This window comes from Panthera onca, chromosome F1, assembly GCF_046562875.1.
Source record: "Panthera onca isolate mPanOnc1 chromosome F1, mPanOnc1 haplotype 2, whole genome shotgun sequence".
Classification (NCBI taxonomy): Eukaryota; Metazoa; Chordata; class Mammalia; order Carnivora; family Felidae; genus Panthera; species Panthera onca.
This window is the reverse complement of record NC_138355.1, coordinates 70,142,101-70,157,915: the sequence shown is the minus strand read 5'-3', so window position 1 is coordinate 70,157,915 and position 15,815 is coordinate 70,142,101. Positions and strand designations below refer to the sequence as shown.

Here is a 15,815-nt window from a genome sequence, read left to right as displayed (position 1 = left end):
ACCGTCTCTGACTCTGGAGCCGCCGAGTCACAAGTCCCAATTCCTGTATTTTATTTATTTATTTTTTTTAATTTTTTTAACGTTTTATTCATTTTTGAGACAGGGAGAGACAGAGCATGAACGGGGGAGGGTCAGAGAGAGGGAGACACAGAATCTGAAACAGGCTCCAGGCTCTGAGCTGTCAGCACAGAGCCCGACGCGGGGCTGGAACTCACGGACCGCGAGATCACGACCTGAGCCGAAGTCGGCTTAACCGACTGAGCCACCCAGGTGCCCCATCAATTCCTGTATTTTAAACACCACGAGAAAGAAGCCCCGGGGCGGCTCAGTCGGTTGAGCGTCTGAGTCTTGATTTCAGCTGAGGTCAGGATCCTAGAGTCGTGGGCTCGGGCCTGCCTTGGGCTCTGTGCTGCGTGTGGAGCCCGCTTAAGATTCTCTCCCTCTCCCTCCCTCCGCACCCTTCTCCCCAGCTTGTGTGCTCGCTCGCTCTCTCTAAAACAAAACAGAACACCCCACCATGAGACATCATCACTTTTGTTTTATGGAGTTTACACACACGTTTACCATTGTTCTTTGTTTTTTCTTTTTCTTATGACCCAAGATCACCCCACACGTGAGTCGGCCGGTGGTGGTCTCAATTTGGGTTTGTCTGAAGATACCTTTATCTTACCTTCACGTTGGAAAGACGTTCTCGCCCGGCGCCGCATCCCAGACTGGGGGGAGGCAGCATCCACCCCGTGGGCTTCCACGTCGCTGGTGGGACGCGGGCGCTGGTCTGCCGCTCCCTCGAGAGCCCGCTGTCTTGATTGTCCGGTTGCTTCCAAACATTTTCTCTTCGCTTGCGCCTTTCTGCGGACTGCTGTTCTCATTCCTGCAGTTTCCACCACTTGCCCCCCACCCCCCGCTGTGTCCTCCCCTCCCCCCGCCGTGGGAGCTGCCAGCCCGGTGAGTCCGCCCGCGGACACCCTGACGCCGCTCACTCCACTTGGCCCTTTTCCGATCCTGCCAGGTCTGTTTTTGTGGCTTCCAGCGGGAGAACCGGCCAGGCTTAGTCTCGGAGTTCAAGGCTAAACCTCCTGACTTCACTTGCAGAAGGTCTGGATGCAATAGTTTGCTTTGTCTTGGCCTTTTTACCTGAGGTAAGAGTCTTGCCCTATCGGCAGAAGAGGGCAGTAATGACCTTCCTACGCCCCGCCTCCCAGCCCTGACGGCGTGGGGGTGGCGGCATCCTTTAACACCTGTGGCAACTGAACCCCCTTCAACGTCCTCGGGTCCCGCTTTATTAAACCCCCTAAAACCGAGTTTTCTTCGGCCGGCCTCCTCTCCCCCAGAAAGCAAACACCAAGACATCCCGACAACAAAGACCACGTCGTTTATTTACAAAGGCCAGTGTGGAGGTTGGGGAGGTCAGGAGGGAGAGCCACACACACCCTCTCCGGATTGCTCAGGACGCTTTCCCACTCGGGAGACAATTGTGCCCCTCGCGCCTCCATATTCTCAGCCACGGGTCCTCCGAGCAGCTGCGCGAAGCCGCAGAGAGAAGAGGCGACAGGAGCCTCCCCTGCGCTCGACACAGCAACGTCCAATTCCACACCAAAGGCGTCGCCGCGGCCCTCTCCTTCCCTTCCTCAAATAGAACTCTCTGGCCTGGAAGGAAACGGTGAAGGATCCAAAGGCCGGGGCTGCAGGGGTAGAGACCCCTCTACTGTTCCCCGACAGCTTCAGGACCACACTGCCCTTGGGGTGCCCGGTGCCCAGAGGCCCAGGACCTAGCTCCCTGGGCTGTGTGCACTCCTGCCCCGGACCAGCCCTCCTGCCTACCTCTCTGGTGGGAGACAGCTCGGAACCAGAAACCAACAAGGAATCTGCTGTCCTATGCCGCTCGAGTGTGTGTGTGTGTGTGTGTGTGTGTGTGTGTGTGTGTGTGTGTGTGAGTACCCACCGCATACACACCCGCTGCTGAGACAGACCCCAATCCCTTCGTGTCTCGTGAGGGGGACTGAGACCCTGGTACCTGGGGATGCAGGCGGGTCCTGGAAACGGAGCCGGCAGGAGCCCCCGTGAACCGTGTCGCTTGGCTTCCTGAGCCCTTCCTGCGGCTCAGACCCCGTTAGCATCTCCAGGGCCCTCTGCCAGGCCTGAGCCTGGACCCCGCCTAAGGGAGCTCCGTGGGGCCTCCACTCCCAAAGTGTCCATTCCAAGTTCCAGCCGCTGAGCCTGCGACTCAGTTCGTTTTCCCATCCCCCTCCTCCAGAAAATCTCCTCCCTCCTTTGCACCCAACTCCATCGGGCCGGTCCAGGGCTCGGTTCCTCACACAGAGTGTGGTGTCTGGTCTCCCCCTTCGGACGGGACATCCCAACAAAGCCTGGATGAAGGGACCAGGATGGGGGGGGGCGGGGGGGGGGATGGAAAAGAGAGCCTGTCCCCACCCCCCCAACCGCCAGCCCTGCTTCAGTGTGTGGTCCCAGCAGGGGTCAGGCTGCAGGTGGAGAGAGAGAGACAGAGGAGTCGCCACAAGTAACCAGACAACAAGCAGAGCCCTAGAGGCACACATGAAGACCCCGCCCCAGTCCCTCCTCCCACCCAGCATGGCCAGGCCACCGCCACCAGAGGTCTACAGGCTGTGCCAGGAGGCGGTGGGGCCAGGAGCTGGGGCCGACCGGAGACACTGTGAAAACCACTTGAACAGCCCTGCTGGAGCAGGGCCCAGAGCAAAGACTCCATAAGAGATGTACAAGTAAACCCAAAATGCGCAGGGCACTGGGGCGAGGCCCGTGCCCCTAAAGTCACCCTGCTGTCTGGAGAGGACGGGGCGGGGAGATGGGCGGCAGGCAAAGGGCAGGGGCTGACAGAGGAGCCAGGCGCTGGCGCCCAGGGAAGGGAGAGGCAGGAGGCGCGGCCGGGGGGTTAGGAGAGCTGCGAGCCCAGGAGTCTCTCGATGGCTGCGTTGACGTCCCCTCCTGTGGCAATCAGGGCCTGCAGGTTAGCTTCACGGTTGATGAAGCCCATGGAGTTGAGCTGCTCCAGCTGCTGCTGGAACCGTACTTCCGGCGTCGTCTGCACCTGCAGAGGACGGGCCTCGTGAAGGGGGCGCAGTGCCACCCCCTTCTGGCGTCTGCACCTGCAGAGGACGGGCCTCTCTGAGTCCGAGGTTTACGGCGCAGAGCAGATGACCAGTAGGTCTTCTCCAGCATCCTCAGACCCAACCAGCGGGCAGGGAAGGGTGAGCCTCAGGGGTCACGGAGCCTGCACCCCACATCAGTCAACGACTGTGTAACAGAAGGTGGGGGTGTCTTTCTGAACATTTCGAAGTAACAGACGGGCCTAGAGCAGCCTATATTCCTAACCACTTTCTGTCCCTGGAGAGGTTAACGGCGCTCCAGAAGCCAAATGGTGTGTGCTCGGTAAGACGCACGGTCTGCACAAAGTCCACCCCCAGCCCTGCCCCCGGCAGTCTTCAAGCAGGGAGCCAGGGGAAAGGCCAGGGAAGGGCCCCAGGAAAGAAGGAACCTGTTCGATCACGGTTAGCCAATCAACAAACACCATTATTTACAGAAGAGAAGGCTTTTCGTGTCTGACACTCCTATATACATCTCCTGGAAATGCTTTCCCAAAGGATGTGCAGGAAGCACTAGCCTTGGCCGTGAAGGAGCCCAGCAGTGACAGGCCGCCCAGCCTCTGATAGGGTGAACGCACTGTCCCCAGAAGGAAAGGATGTGCCGAGGGTCACAGAAGCCCCCTAACGTGCAGCACGAGAGCCTTCTCCAGGGTTGGGTGCTGCTTCTCCTCACGGTCCGCAGGATCTAAGCCGGACTGGACCTTCCTTGGTGACTCTTGGTCCAACCCTTCTACAGGGTTCTGTAGAACAGAACCTTCTGCAGAGCTGGGCACACTTAAGTTTCCGTCAAAAGGGTCCTCCCAGACAAGTTAGGGAAGCCAGAGAAAGGTTAAGGGCCTCACCTGAGGTCAACCCTACTCCTCACCCAATCCCCTAGCCTTGACTTTGCAACACAGGGTTCTAGTTACCTCGTCCCCCAGAACCCTCCGCGCTAGTCTTGGAGGAGGAGGCTGATTTAATCACCAAAGGACCCTGTGATAGAAGGAAGCAGCGGTAGGACGTGGTGGTTAAGGTGTGTAAACTCAGGAGCCAGCATACCTTGGCCTCATTACTTACTGGCTGCGTGACTCTGAGCAAGCCACTTACCCTCTCTGGGCCTCAGTTTCCCCCTTTTATAACACAGAGATAGCAGCTTCTTTCCAAGGCCGTTGTGAGGAGTGGAGCGAAGGTGCTCTCGCACACGAGGCATGAGAACGGCCCCCAGAGCCCGGTAAGTTCTATCATTACTCTCGTCTCCAAAGCACAGCCGCAAAAGCCAACGTGGAGAAGGTGGCAACCGGCCCAAGGCCAGCAAGGGGCAGACCAAGCCCTGCGGGCGGCGGTCCGGCTGGCTCCAAACCCGCTCTGCCTCTCCAGGCTGCCGCCACCCCCCACACCGCCGGCCCCGCAGCCCCGCGGCCCCGCAGCCCCGCGTACCTGGGAGTTCCCGCCCCCTGCCAACAGCTGGACCATCTGCTGCATGAGGTGCTGGGGAGCATTGGGAGCCCCCGCTGGAGAAGGCGTGGCGGGGGGCGCTGGCGAGGAGGTGGGGGCCTCGGGCGCAGACCCGGTGTCGCCGCCTGCCGGGGCCGCCGGGGTCCGGGACATCCCGAAGGAGCCAAGGCTGCAGGCAGGAGAGACCGAGAGGTGGGAGGCAGCCTCTGAGAAAGGGATGGGAGCGTGAGGTCCAGAAGGCGGAGCGCACGAGCAGGAGAGCAGACCCTCAGAGCGGCGGGGCGGGGCCTGGCGCGGAGGCGGAGCCAGAGCCTTGTGCCCCTCCCCCCCGCCCCCGGCCCCGCCCTCACCTGGGTACCAGCCCAGGGGCCTCGGTCTGCAGGGTCTGCAGGCCCTGCTGGATCTGCAGCAGGGCCTGCATGGCGCGGGGGTTGGTGAGCACGGACAGGGACTCCGGGTTCTGCATCTGGCGGGAAACAGGCAAAGGAAGGCAGTGGTGGCAGGACGCAGGCGGCCACCCGGAGCTCTGCTCTGCCTCCCCCGCCCCCCCCCCCCCACGCCCCGTGTCCCTGGCCCCGAGAGCCTCACCCACCTGCTGCAGGAAGACGGGGAGCTGGAGGCGGAGCTGCTCCTGCAGCTGGGGGTTCCCCGCAAAGAGCGGCACGTTCACCATCATCTGCGGGGTGAAGGCGGGAGGGAGGCCGGGGCCCACCCGCCCTCAGAATCCCGGCGGCCTGTCTCCCTCGGCACCCCCACCGCCGTGGGAGATCTGGGTCCCCGTGCATCCCGAAGGCCTCCCGGGGGCAGTGAGAGGAGACGGAACCGCGCTCCGGGCCTCGGGCCAGGGCTTGCAGCCCCGCGCCTGGCGTTGACGGTGTCCCCAAGTACAGGGCGCACTGGGCACCACGCCACGTTCCGGGCGCTCTACTCGTATGAGCTCACTGCGCCCCCCGGGACGCCGTGAGGGAGGGGCCACGGCCACGGCCACTACAGGTGAGCAAACTTGGAGGCTCGGGAGGGGCTGAGCTCACGCAGCTGGGGGGGCGGGACCAGAGACAGGAGCCCAGGCCGTCTGGCTCCCGCGGTCCCGCCCACTGCGCAGGACCTGCCCCCGCCCCGCGTACCTGAGCAGCGAAGTCGGGGTTCTGGGCCAGCGTCTGCATCATGCTGCGCATGTAGGGGGCAGAGATAACGTTCTGCATCAGCTGCGGGTTTTCAGAGATCTGCTGGAGGAGAGCCTGCATCTCGGGGCTGTTGAACACTCCTAGCACGAGGAGGAAGACGACAAGGACAAAAGGGTCCAGATGGAAACCAGATGCCTGCCCCTCTTCCATCTCCCTTACTTCCAACGTTGAGCCGTTAGGGAGCTCAGAGGGGCGGCGAAAAGCTGACCCCAGTTCAGGGGCGTGGGCCCCAGCTCTGGCCTTGCTTCCGCCCGGCCCCTCTCCCAGCTGCTCTACGGACAAGCAGGTTGGAAACTGGGTCTCATTCCCCCCGCCCCCCCCCCCCACCGGGGCTGTTCCAGGAAAGGGTCTGACAGAGGTCACATAGGCTCGTGGTTGGCAGTCTTTCTTAGTGGCAGAGGCCCTTTCCTCAAACCAGATGTCACTCCGAACCAAGTGTGACAAGGGACTGGCTGGAGCCCCTCCCACTCAGTCCTTTCTCCTTCTGGGGAAAGTCCGGACCCCCGGACTCAGGAGTACAATTTGAAAGCCACGGGTCATAAGGGGACTGGAGCACACGGAGGGGAAGGGACTCTCCTGATCGAGGTGCCACCCCCCCCCCCCCCCCCCCCGGAACCAGGGCATCTACCAGAGACATCCCCGGGGTCACATGTACAGTCCCAGTCCAGATAGTGGGGCCTCCCCAAGGGTTGTGCACAGCCCGCCCCTGTCTGTCCATGGCAAGTCCACACATCCTTCTCCCCCAGCCTCACACCTGCCTGTCCCTGGGAGCGCCCGGTTCCTCCCACACCCACTTGCCCAGGTTGACCCATTTGCCTGGATGGTACCAGCAGTGCTGAGCGCTTCGGAGTGGGGCCTGCTTTACTCTGTGCCGTCACTCAGGCTGCTCCAGGGACGTCAGGACACAGCCCAAACCACCCCTCATCCCAAGGGGGCAGAGCTTCTGCCCCAGGCTGCAGACCCCCCCTCCGGGGCTTCAGTACAGGCTCACCTGTCTTCAGGAGGCTGCAGCAGTGCGAGCCCCATTCAGTCCTGGGGCAGAGGGACTACCCTGGTGACCCCACTAAGCTCCTTCCAGCCCAGGACATACCTGACCCCAGGCTAGCCGCATTGATCCCAAAGGGGTTGGAGACTGTCGGGTGCACCTGGCTGGTCCCCGATCCTCCGGTGCCCTCCCCCCCGGACCCGGGGGCCTGGGAGGTGGGGGGCGAGGGGCTCCAGGGGTTAGGGAGGGGCTCTCGGTTCTCAGTCCGCAGAGGCTGGGAGGACGAGCTGTCGGAGTTCCCGGCCAGGGAAGAGAAGGGGTTGTTGCCAAACTGGGAGGAGGGAAAGGTTCTGGGTTAAGGACCGAAACAAACCAGGGTGAGGGCTAGGCCCCCCGCGCCTCTCACCTAACAGCCTCCCCTCCCTGGGAGAGGGAGGGGGTGGGAGGTCCCGGAGGCCCTCAGCTCCAGTTCTGGCCTGGAGACGGGCAGCCACACCCTCACCTTGCAGGGTGGGAGGTGGCCAGTGCAGGAGCGGCCAGGGGATGAGGAAACCCCTCAGGTAACTGGAAACTTCCCGCCTTCCCCGAGGGCTCCAAAGACTTGGTCTCTAGTCTCCTTTGTGCCCTGTGGTACTTTACACACACCTCCTCATCGCGTAAGGACACATAGGTCTTCCTCAGGTCTTCAGGGGCACAGGCAAGGTCACCTTTGCGCCCCACCCTTCCCCTGACACTAGTAGGTGCTCAATAAATAATTGTTGGCTTGAGGGGAGCTGGCTCTCTGCTTCAGCCCTGGGCTGCCTCTAGGCGTCCCCCTGTCCAGCCGTCTTGGTCCAATAGGACCTCCCCAGAAGCCCAGGTCTTCTTCATGGCATTCTGTCCCTCCAAGCACACGCAGGGGAGCCCCTCAGGGGCACTCATCTCCGGCTGAGCGTGCCCTGCTTCCGCTGCTTCCTCCGCACAGCCTTCTCCTCGGCCTCCTTCCTTCAGCTACATAGGCCTCCTCAGCACCAGGCTGCCTGCTGTCCCCCAGGATGGCCTCGGGGTCGGCACCCCATCACATGGTGTGCTGCCCAAAGTGGCAATGGAACTTCCTCCGGATCCCCCGGCACCCAGGCAAGAGCTCTGTCCAGCGCTGTGCTCGCTGAGGGAGTCTGTGCCCTATTTCCCTGCTCCAGCCCCCCCATCCTGAGGTCCTGGGTGGTCCTCAGCTGCACAGCTTCAGCCCCTTGTCACCGCGGGGTCTCCTGCTCATTCAGAGCAGGTCGTGGGGACCAGAGCAGCCAAGGCCCTCCAGCTCTGAGCCGGGCTTCCTCCACCTTACCAGATGCCTGCTGGGATGACAGCCAGTAGGCCAGGGTCTGTGTACCCCAGCCTCAGGCTTTGTCCCTATTTCACACTTCCTGTTCTGGTAACTCACCTGGCACCCACCACCGCTGAGTTCTGGGCCCCCTAGTTTTCCCCATGCTGTCTATAGACTGAATCTCTTTCTGACCACCCTCGGGCAATCACAGCTGCCATTTATTGAGCACCTACTATGTACCAGGCATGTTTCTTCTAATGTTTACAGTAGCCCTCCAATGTACCAGTTCTCAAAGTGTGGTCCTGGGACCCTTGCAAGGCTTAACCCTGGTTTTAGAATTCTGAGATGCTATTTGCCTTTTTTCACTCTTGTTGTTTTCATGAGTGTTCAGTGGCGTTTTCCAGAGGCTATGTGACATGTGATGCTGCACGGAGCGCGGAAGCAGAACTGGGTCCCACAGCAAGCCAGATGGCAAGGGAGTCTGCAAAAGTTAGAACAAGGCCGCTCTCCTCTAAAGTTTTGTTTTGGAAAATTAAGTTATTTTTCAAGCGAACGCGCTCTTTATATTAACGTGTAGGGTATTTACTGTCATTTTAAAACGAATTAATCGACCTTCTGTAAGTTTCTCGGTCTTAATTTCAGATACAGTGGCTATCAAGAGACCCAACCCACAAAAAGAAAACCTTTTTGAGGTCCTCAATAATTCTTAAGGGTATAAAGGGGTCCTGAGGCCAAAAGGGTCAAGAATCACAGCTGTATTATATCACTTCCATTTTGAAAACATGGACGCTAAGACTCAGAAAGGTTAAGCAGCTAACTTAAAACTGCACCACCAAAAGTGGTGCATTAGGTATTTGAACCCAGGTTTGCCGACGCCAAAAGTCTGTTCTTTTAGTTATTCCAGTGGTTCTTACAATTCGGCCTGCATCAGAGTTAGCCGGAGGGCTTGTTATAAGCCTTTCTCAGCTCCTTGGTTGTTTTTTTTTTTTTTAACCAGATGCATGCGTTACTTGGATATACGTTTTTAATTAAATACTTAAATAAAACTTAAACAAATTCCTTTAAAAACTCATAGTTGATCCCGACGAGCACGTTCTAAGATTTGCAACAGCACTGCCAAGAATAACCAAGAAGACGCAGGAGAGTAAGGTGAGGGGTTTGCTCTACCAGAAGCCCAGGCTTAATTAGGACAATGTGGTATCACTGCAAGGACAGACGGACCGACCAGCGGGCCCACGCACAGTCAGCTAGACTCACACTTATCTGTGGAGATTTGGTGTGGGACGGAGGCGGCGTGAACAAGGAAATCTGTTGGGACAGCACAGACCACGCAGGACGTGGTGCTCTCGTCCACAAGGAAAAAGGAACATGAGATCCCACCCTCCCGCCTGGGCCCTGGTTTGGGGTGTGTGTGTGTGTTCCGTTCGTGAAACTCCATCAAGCCGCACGCTTATGATGTGTGTCCCTTTCTGAAGCCATGTTATTCTCCAAGAAAAGTATTCGTAGGAAATGTTTTTAAAAAGCAGGTTAAAATTATATGAACGGCAGCATGCCACTTCTAGGAGGTTTAAAAATATGCAAAACAATACTCTACATTATTTACGGATACAAACATAGGCCATAAAAGAATCAAGGCGGTAAACACCAACTTCTCGGTGGCAGTTAGCTCTGGAGAGGGAAGGAGCTGTAAACTGGGGCAGGGCTGCACGAAGCTACACTTCTTTCTGTAAAGCCTTATTTGCAAGTATAAAATACGCCCAGGAAATTATAAAAAACACTAACAGTAGTCACCTCTGAGGTAGAAAAGAGGTGGCTGGGAGATGGAACCAGAAGGACGGATCCCCTACTGTTTACTTTGTATAACTTCGGAACTTTGAGGTGTGTAAATATTTGTATCACGTATTTAGTGTAAATTAAACTTAAAAAAGAAAAAAAAGAACCCAAAAGGCACTGACACTACATTCAGGGACGTGAAAGGAGGCTGTATACTTCTTACGTATTTGGAAGAATCCCTAAGGTACTTTTCAAAGTGCATGTTCCCAGGGCCTGATTCCAGAGAGTGAGTCAGTAAGAGGCTCGAAGGTGGGAACCAGGAATCTGACGATCGGCGAGCCCCCCTGGGTGATTCTGATGCAGGTGATCCAAGGACCACACTTGAGACACACTGCCGGCCCCACGGCCCCTGAGCCCCCGGGGCAAGAAGTTGTCGGACGCTTTGCACGCTACACCCCGCCCCGCTTCCCTGGGGAATTCTGCTACCTTCCACCCTGCTGCCCCGCCCCATGCCAGGCTGGACCACCCCCGCCTGTGCTGTGAGAACCGCTCTCAAGCCAAGGCCCACTGTCGGAGGGCTGCGTAGGCAAAGAGGCTGACTTGGATCCGGGGATAGGGAATCCTGAGCCCAAACAGCCCTCCCACAGCCCAGCCCCTGGTCCCACCTGTTCCCGGGCAGCACTGAACATCGGCTCTTGGATGTCTGTGTACATGCGGCGGAGGGCGTTATACCCTCCGGGGATGCTCTCCAGGTTGCTCAGGGCCCGGTCCTGGTTCCGCATCATTTCTTGCATCATGGCTGGATTTCGAGCAAGCTCCATGGTCTGGTGGAGAAGGGAGAGAGACAGGAAGAACCCCGGAACCCGGGGGGGGGGGGGGGGGGGGCACCAGGCTTGGACGGGGGTGGGCCCTGAGGAGGAGGTCTGTCCCAGGACTAGGGTCCAGGGCCCAGGAACTGCCCCACAGCGGCAGGGTGGCAGGTAAATTCCTCCCTCTACTGTCATCTTGGCTCTGTCCCTGCCTGCAAGGGTAGTCTGCCTGGCTTTGTGCTGCGGTACAATGACCCAGGGGTGGGGGGGCGAGGACAGCAGCTTCTCTTCCTCAGGTTCAGGAGGCCCTCGAACCTGAGGCCCTCGGAAGTACAGGGAGCAAAAGGAAACTGGTAGGAAAGGACATGAGGAGGAGGAGGAGGAGGAAGCAGAGGAGAGTAACATCTGAGCACCTATGATACACAGGCACCCAGCTAAGTAATTCACACAACGGAAGTCACGTGCTCCCCATGATAATTGTCCCAAGGAGATATTTCTGTCCCTATTCTGCAGATGAGGAAATAGGCTGAGACTCACTGGGGACACACAGCCGGTTAGTGGTGGGGCCAGGTTTTGAGGCCAGATCACTCTGTCTGTCCAAGACCACACTGCGGTTCCCAGAAGATGACCATAAGTTGGGGAGGGAAAGGATTCACGCTGGGGCGACACGACCAGCACCCTCTAACCCCACCCCCAGGTCTCCGGCCTGGCCAAACCTTGAGAAACCCGTGGACGGGATGGGGGCTCACTCTCAATAAGGGCTGGCCTGTGTCAACCCAGGAGACAGCAGTGCATGACGGGGGACAAAGGGCACCCTGCCTGGGATGCCTTCCCTGTCCCTACTCCCAAGTCCCTCCACAAGTGCTCACTAAAGCACCTTTACGTCTAAGACGGCACCCTGACTCCTTACCCCATAATTCACTCATTCTCTAAGTGTTTCCAGAGTGACTTCCACGCACAGGAGCAATTCTAGGCAGGGAAGAAAACACCCGCAAGTCCCTGCTCCGAAGGCACTTATCTCCAGGGGAACCCAGCACCGGTGCCCACGGCTCCGCTGACGTCATCTCTCCTCTTCCCCCGGGGGACTGGGCCATGAGACAGGGCTCCCGAAGCCTGACACGCCGCCGCTGCCGGGCGTCCTTCGGCCACCAGCCCTGCCCGGCCCAGCCGCGACGCTCCCCGAACACCCTACACCCAGGCCTTTGCACGTGCTGTCCCTCAGGCCTGAACACTCTCCTCTTTTTCTTCCTCCGGCTCATGATTCCTCCTCTGGGTCTCAGCGTGGCTGACACTTCCTCCAGAGCCTCCTCTGAGCACTCCCCCCCTCCCCGGGGCCAGGAGCCCTTCTCTTAGGGGATCCCGCGACTATGACATCACCAACCACGCCACGTTACTACTGCGCGCTTGCTTGTCCCATTTCCTTTTAAGACCAGAAATTCCTGGAAAGCTAGGCCTGTGCCTTGTCGTCACTACACCCCCAGTGCTCCAAACAGGGCTGCCGGATGAGTAAGTCACCAAATAAGCCAAGGCAGGGCGAGGTGGGAAAAGTCCCACCGGTGTCTTGCCCGTCCCCACCCCAACCTTCTCTCACACCCACCTGCCTCATGAGCTCCGGGTTGTTGAGCATGTGGCTGATCTCAGGGTTCCGCTCCATCAACTGCTGCATCTGGGGGTTGGCCATGATCATGTGGCGCATCAGGTCGGGGTTAGACATCATGTCCTGGACCAGGGGGTTCTCCATGATCTGCGACAGCATCTCGGGGTTGGACATCAGCTGTCTCTGCATTTGCTGCTGCAGCTCCATGAAGTTGGCGGAGCCCAGGCCCAGGCTGCCCAGGCCCAGGAGGCCCCCAAAGCCAGCTGCGGGGAGGGGCCAGGGTCACGGCCGGCCGCAAAACCCTGCCCCCACCTGGCCACAGCCGCCGAATGCAGGCCTCCGCGACGGGCCCTGTCTGCTTCTGGCATCTCCCCTTTCCAACCCTTCCCCGGGCCCAAGCCCTGGCCCGCTGCCGGCAGAGACGGGAGCCTAGCAGACCGAGATCTCTCCGGAAGCCGAGGCCGAGAGCCGGAGCCGGGCACGGCACTGAGCGAAGAGACGGCGACCAGCGATGGCCTGCTGAATGAGCCTAGACACTCCCCAGCTGGCTGCTGCTGGACCCACTCTGTCCCCAAACTCCAATATCCTCACCCCGCATTCCCCACGTCCGCAACCTCATTTCTCCCGTCCCCTTAACGTTCACCCATGCTCCCCTCCTCCGGGAGGCCCTCATAGACGGATGTCCTCCCCTGCTCCGCTCAGGCAGCAATGTCTGGAACCCTATGTCCAGGGGTTCCCTGTCCCCATCAGACCAGGAGCAGGGACCATGTTTCTGCCTCCTCTTGGCTCTCCCCCGCGCCCTAGCCCAAAGCAGGACTGTGACCTCCTCCCTCAGGGCTTACAGAGTATGGAGGCAGTAGCGCTGGGGGGTCCCTCCCCAGCCCCTGGGGAGGGCCCCCCCCCACTGCTCCTCCGGCTTCCGCTGCCAGCATCCGAAGTGGCGCTGCCAGAGGTGGAGGGCTGGGCAGGGGCGGCGGGTGAAGCAGGCGTGGTGGAGGGTGCCGAGGCAGGGTCTGGAGTGGACGGGGAGGAAGCAGTGGTGGCAGCTGGGTCTGGAGCCCTGAGGACAGAGAAGTGAAGTCCCAGCTGAGGTGAGCTCCAGAGGGAAGCCGGTGATCTCAGAGGAGGACTTTCGGTGCTCTACTACCCTATCACAAGCCACCTCCTGAGCAGCCCTCGGGCGGGGGTGCAGTAACGCTGGGGGCAGTTAGTAATTCAGGCGGCCAAGGGAGAAGCTAGCACCGCACCATCTGCCTCCCGGGCATTCTGGGAGAGGTGAGTCCCGGACCTCCAGGTACAGGTGAGTGACGGGGGGGGGGGCGGGGCGGGGGGAGGCCTGATCGGAAGTTGGATGTGCTCCTCTCCTGGACTTACTTCTGAGGGGTCTTGATGACCAGATGGACAGTGAGCCCATCCTTGATCCCATGCTGGTTCAGGGTGTCCCCATCCTTGAGGATCTTGCCTGCGAAGATCAGGACCAGCTGATCCTGCTGAGCCTTAAACCTCCTGGAGATCTCCTCTTTGAACTGTGGTCAGGAGGCAGAAGTCACTGCGGAGGCTCCTGGGCTCCACCCCCCAGGGACCCTGCCTCTAGCCCCCCCCCCCCCCCCCCCCGGGGAAGTCCCTTCTGTAGTCTCAACTCCATCCAGCCTGCTGCGATAAGCAGGCCCCTTTGTTAACCAAAGAGAAGGACCGGTGACGTCCCCTCTCAGCTCAACCCCTGGGGTCTCCCACCCCATAAGGCCCTTGCTGCTTCCTGCCACCCCCTCCGCAGTCCCTCTGCCCAGCTCCCTGTGAGGGCCCTGCCCTGCTGGCCCCTGCCCATCCCAACTCCTGCAACAGCCTTCCACCCAGGCCCTGTCCACCCCACCCCACCCCGCCCCGCCTCCGTTCTCAGACCCCAACTTTCCTCACGCCCAGCCATCTTGCAACAACTAGGACAAACGCATCCCAGCAGTGACTCCTCAGGAGTTAAGAGTCTCAGTCCCATGAGATACGTATGAGTCATTATCTCCATTTTAAAGGTGAGAAAACTGAGGCTCAGAGCAGTTACGTAACTGCACTGAAACGCAGGACTTGACCTCAAAGCCCCAGCTCTTGACCAAACACACTGTCTCTCAATTCAAGCTGACTTCAAATTCAGCTTTGCAGGGCAGAGAATGTAAGTTCTGGAATGCAGTCACTTCACAAGGGGGGAGAGGGAGCAGTGATGGCACTAAAGACTGGCTTGGGAGAGCGAGACTCCCCAAAACTATCAGCTCTCCCCTCCAAAACAAACTTAAACCAAAACAGACACTCTCAGTAAAGAGTGCACTTGCTAAGCAAACGCAGCTTCCAGAGCCTTTCCTTCCAACCAGATGGCCTGTGTTAAGCCCCGCCTGCGTGAAATTGTGGAGCAGCCACAGGAGGTGCGAACACAGGAAAAGCTCCCTCATTCACTCATTCAACACACTTTTATTGAGCACCTACTGCACACCGTAAGTCCCAGAGAGGCCGAGGGCCCACCGTAACCCCCTCGATTTGGGAGCGTCGGAAGGATCCGGGACCGGGGAAATGCTCCCCCGGCGCCCCGCGTCCCAGAACCCGGAGGCGCCCCCCGCCCGCTCTCCTGGCGCAGCGCCGTGCCCGGAGCCCTCCCGGCCTCGGCGCCCCGGCTCCCCGGCCATTCCCCGCGGCGCACGCTGCCCTCAAGGCCCTGGTCCTTCCCCTGCGCGGTGCCAGGTGCCCCCCTCCCCACTCTCCGCCACGCCCCCAGCCCAGGCCACAAGGCGCGCCCCGGCCTCGCGTCCGCCGCACGCGCCGCGCTCGCCGGCTCCCTCTCGCCGGACGCCCCCAGCCCCGCTCCGCGCCTCCCGCCCCTCCGAGAGCCTGCGGGGCCCCCGCCCGCCGCCCCAGCGCCTCGGGGCCACCCCTCTCTTCGCAGACCCCTCCTCCGCGACCCTCGCCGCGCGTACTACCTCCTTGACGGAGGCTCGATCGCAGATCACGATTTCCTCCTTGTCCTTGGGGGTCTTGACGGTGACCCGAATGGGGGGCCTGGCCTCGGCCCCGCTCGGCTCCGCCATGCCGCCGCCGCCACCCGGCCGCCCGCCAGCCCGCCCCGGCTCCTCCTCCTCCTCCTCCTCCCCGCCCGGCCGGCCGGCTCGACTCCGGCCTCCGCCCCTCCGCACCCCCCCCCCTGCCCTGCCCTCCCCTCCCCGCGGCCGCGCCGCCCTCCGGACCAGCGGCGCCCACAGCGCCCCGGGCGGCCTGGGGGGGCACTGCAGCCGGGGCCGCGCCGCCGCACCGGGCCTCACGGGGCGGGGCGGGCTCCCCACGACAGCCTGCAGCCAGCCCAGGCCGGCCGCCTCCGCGGGGACTCCCGCTCGCGGACAAAACGCTGTCCCCGTCACCGCGTTGGCTCCGTTCCCGGGCCCCTCCCGCCTCGGAGGCTGAGTTCGCCCACTTCTGGACGTCCACCCAAGATCTCACCTCTAGGACTGACTATGCCCCCGAAGGTCGTGGCCTGCACGACGTTACTAAGTACGGCTCCGGGAGCCTGGGTTCGGCAGGCGCGGCCTTTCTGAGCCTTTCTCATCCCACAGGGCCGTGCATAACGTAGGAAACTGCTT

The 15,815-nt window shown here is 60.5% G+C and overlaps 1 protein-coding gene across 5 annotated transcripts; it reads right to left on the bottom strand.

Annotated features, from left to right (window-relative positions):
* Window positions 1–1,349: 1,349 nt before the first annotated feature.
* UBQLN4 (ubiquilin 4) lies at window positions 1,350–15,365 on the bottom strand. Of its 5 annotated transcripts, XR_013553163.2 has the most exons (12): window positions 15,162–15,365; window positions 13,579–13,730; window positions 13,047–13,264; window positions 12,205–12,467; window positions 10,464–10,622; window positions 6,828–7,053; window positions 5,678–5,817; window positions 5,146–5,229; window positions 4,904–5,019; window positions 4,536–4,759; window positions 2,015–3,122; window positions 1,350–1,647 (listed from the first exon to the last, which is right to left on the bottom strand). XR_013553163.2 is itself a non-coding variant. In XM_078440920.2 (11 exons), exons 1-11 carry the CDS (start codon window positions 15,267–15,269, stop codon window positions 2,971–2,973), a joined length of 1,842 nt encoding a protein of 613 aa, XP_078297046.2. In that variant the 5' UTR covers window positions 15,270–15,365; the 3' UTR covers window positions 1,350–2,970. The 5 variants fall into 5 exon arrangements, 4 of the variants coding, with proteins under 4 accessions (XP_078297046.2, XP_078297048.2, XP_078297049.1 ...); XM_078440920.2 differs by having other exon boundaries at window positions 1,350–3,122; XM_078440922.2 differs by having other exon boundaries at window positions 1,350–3,122; window positions 4,536–4,722; window positions 15,162–15,363.
* Window positions 15,366–15,815: the final 450 nt, after the last annotated feature.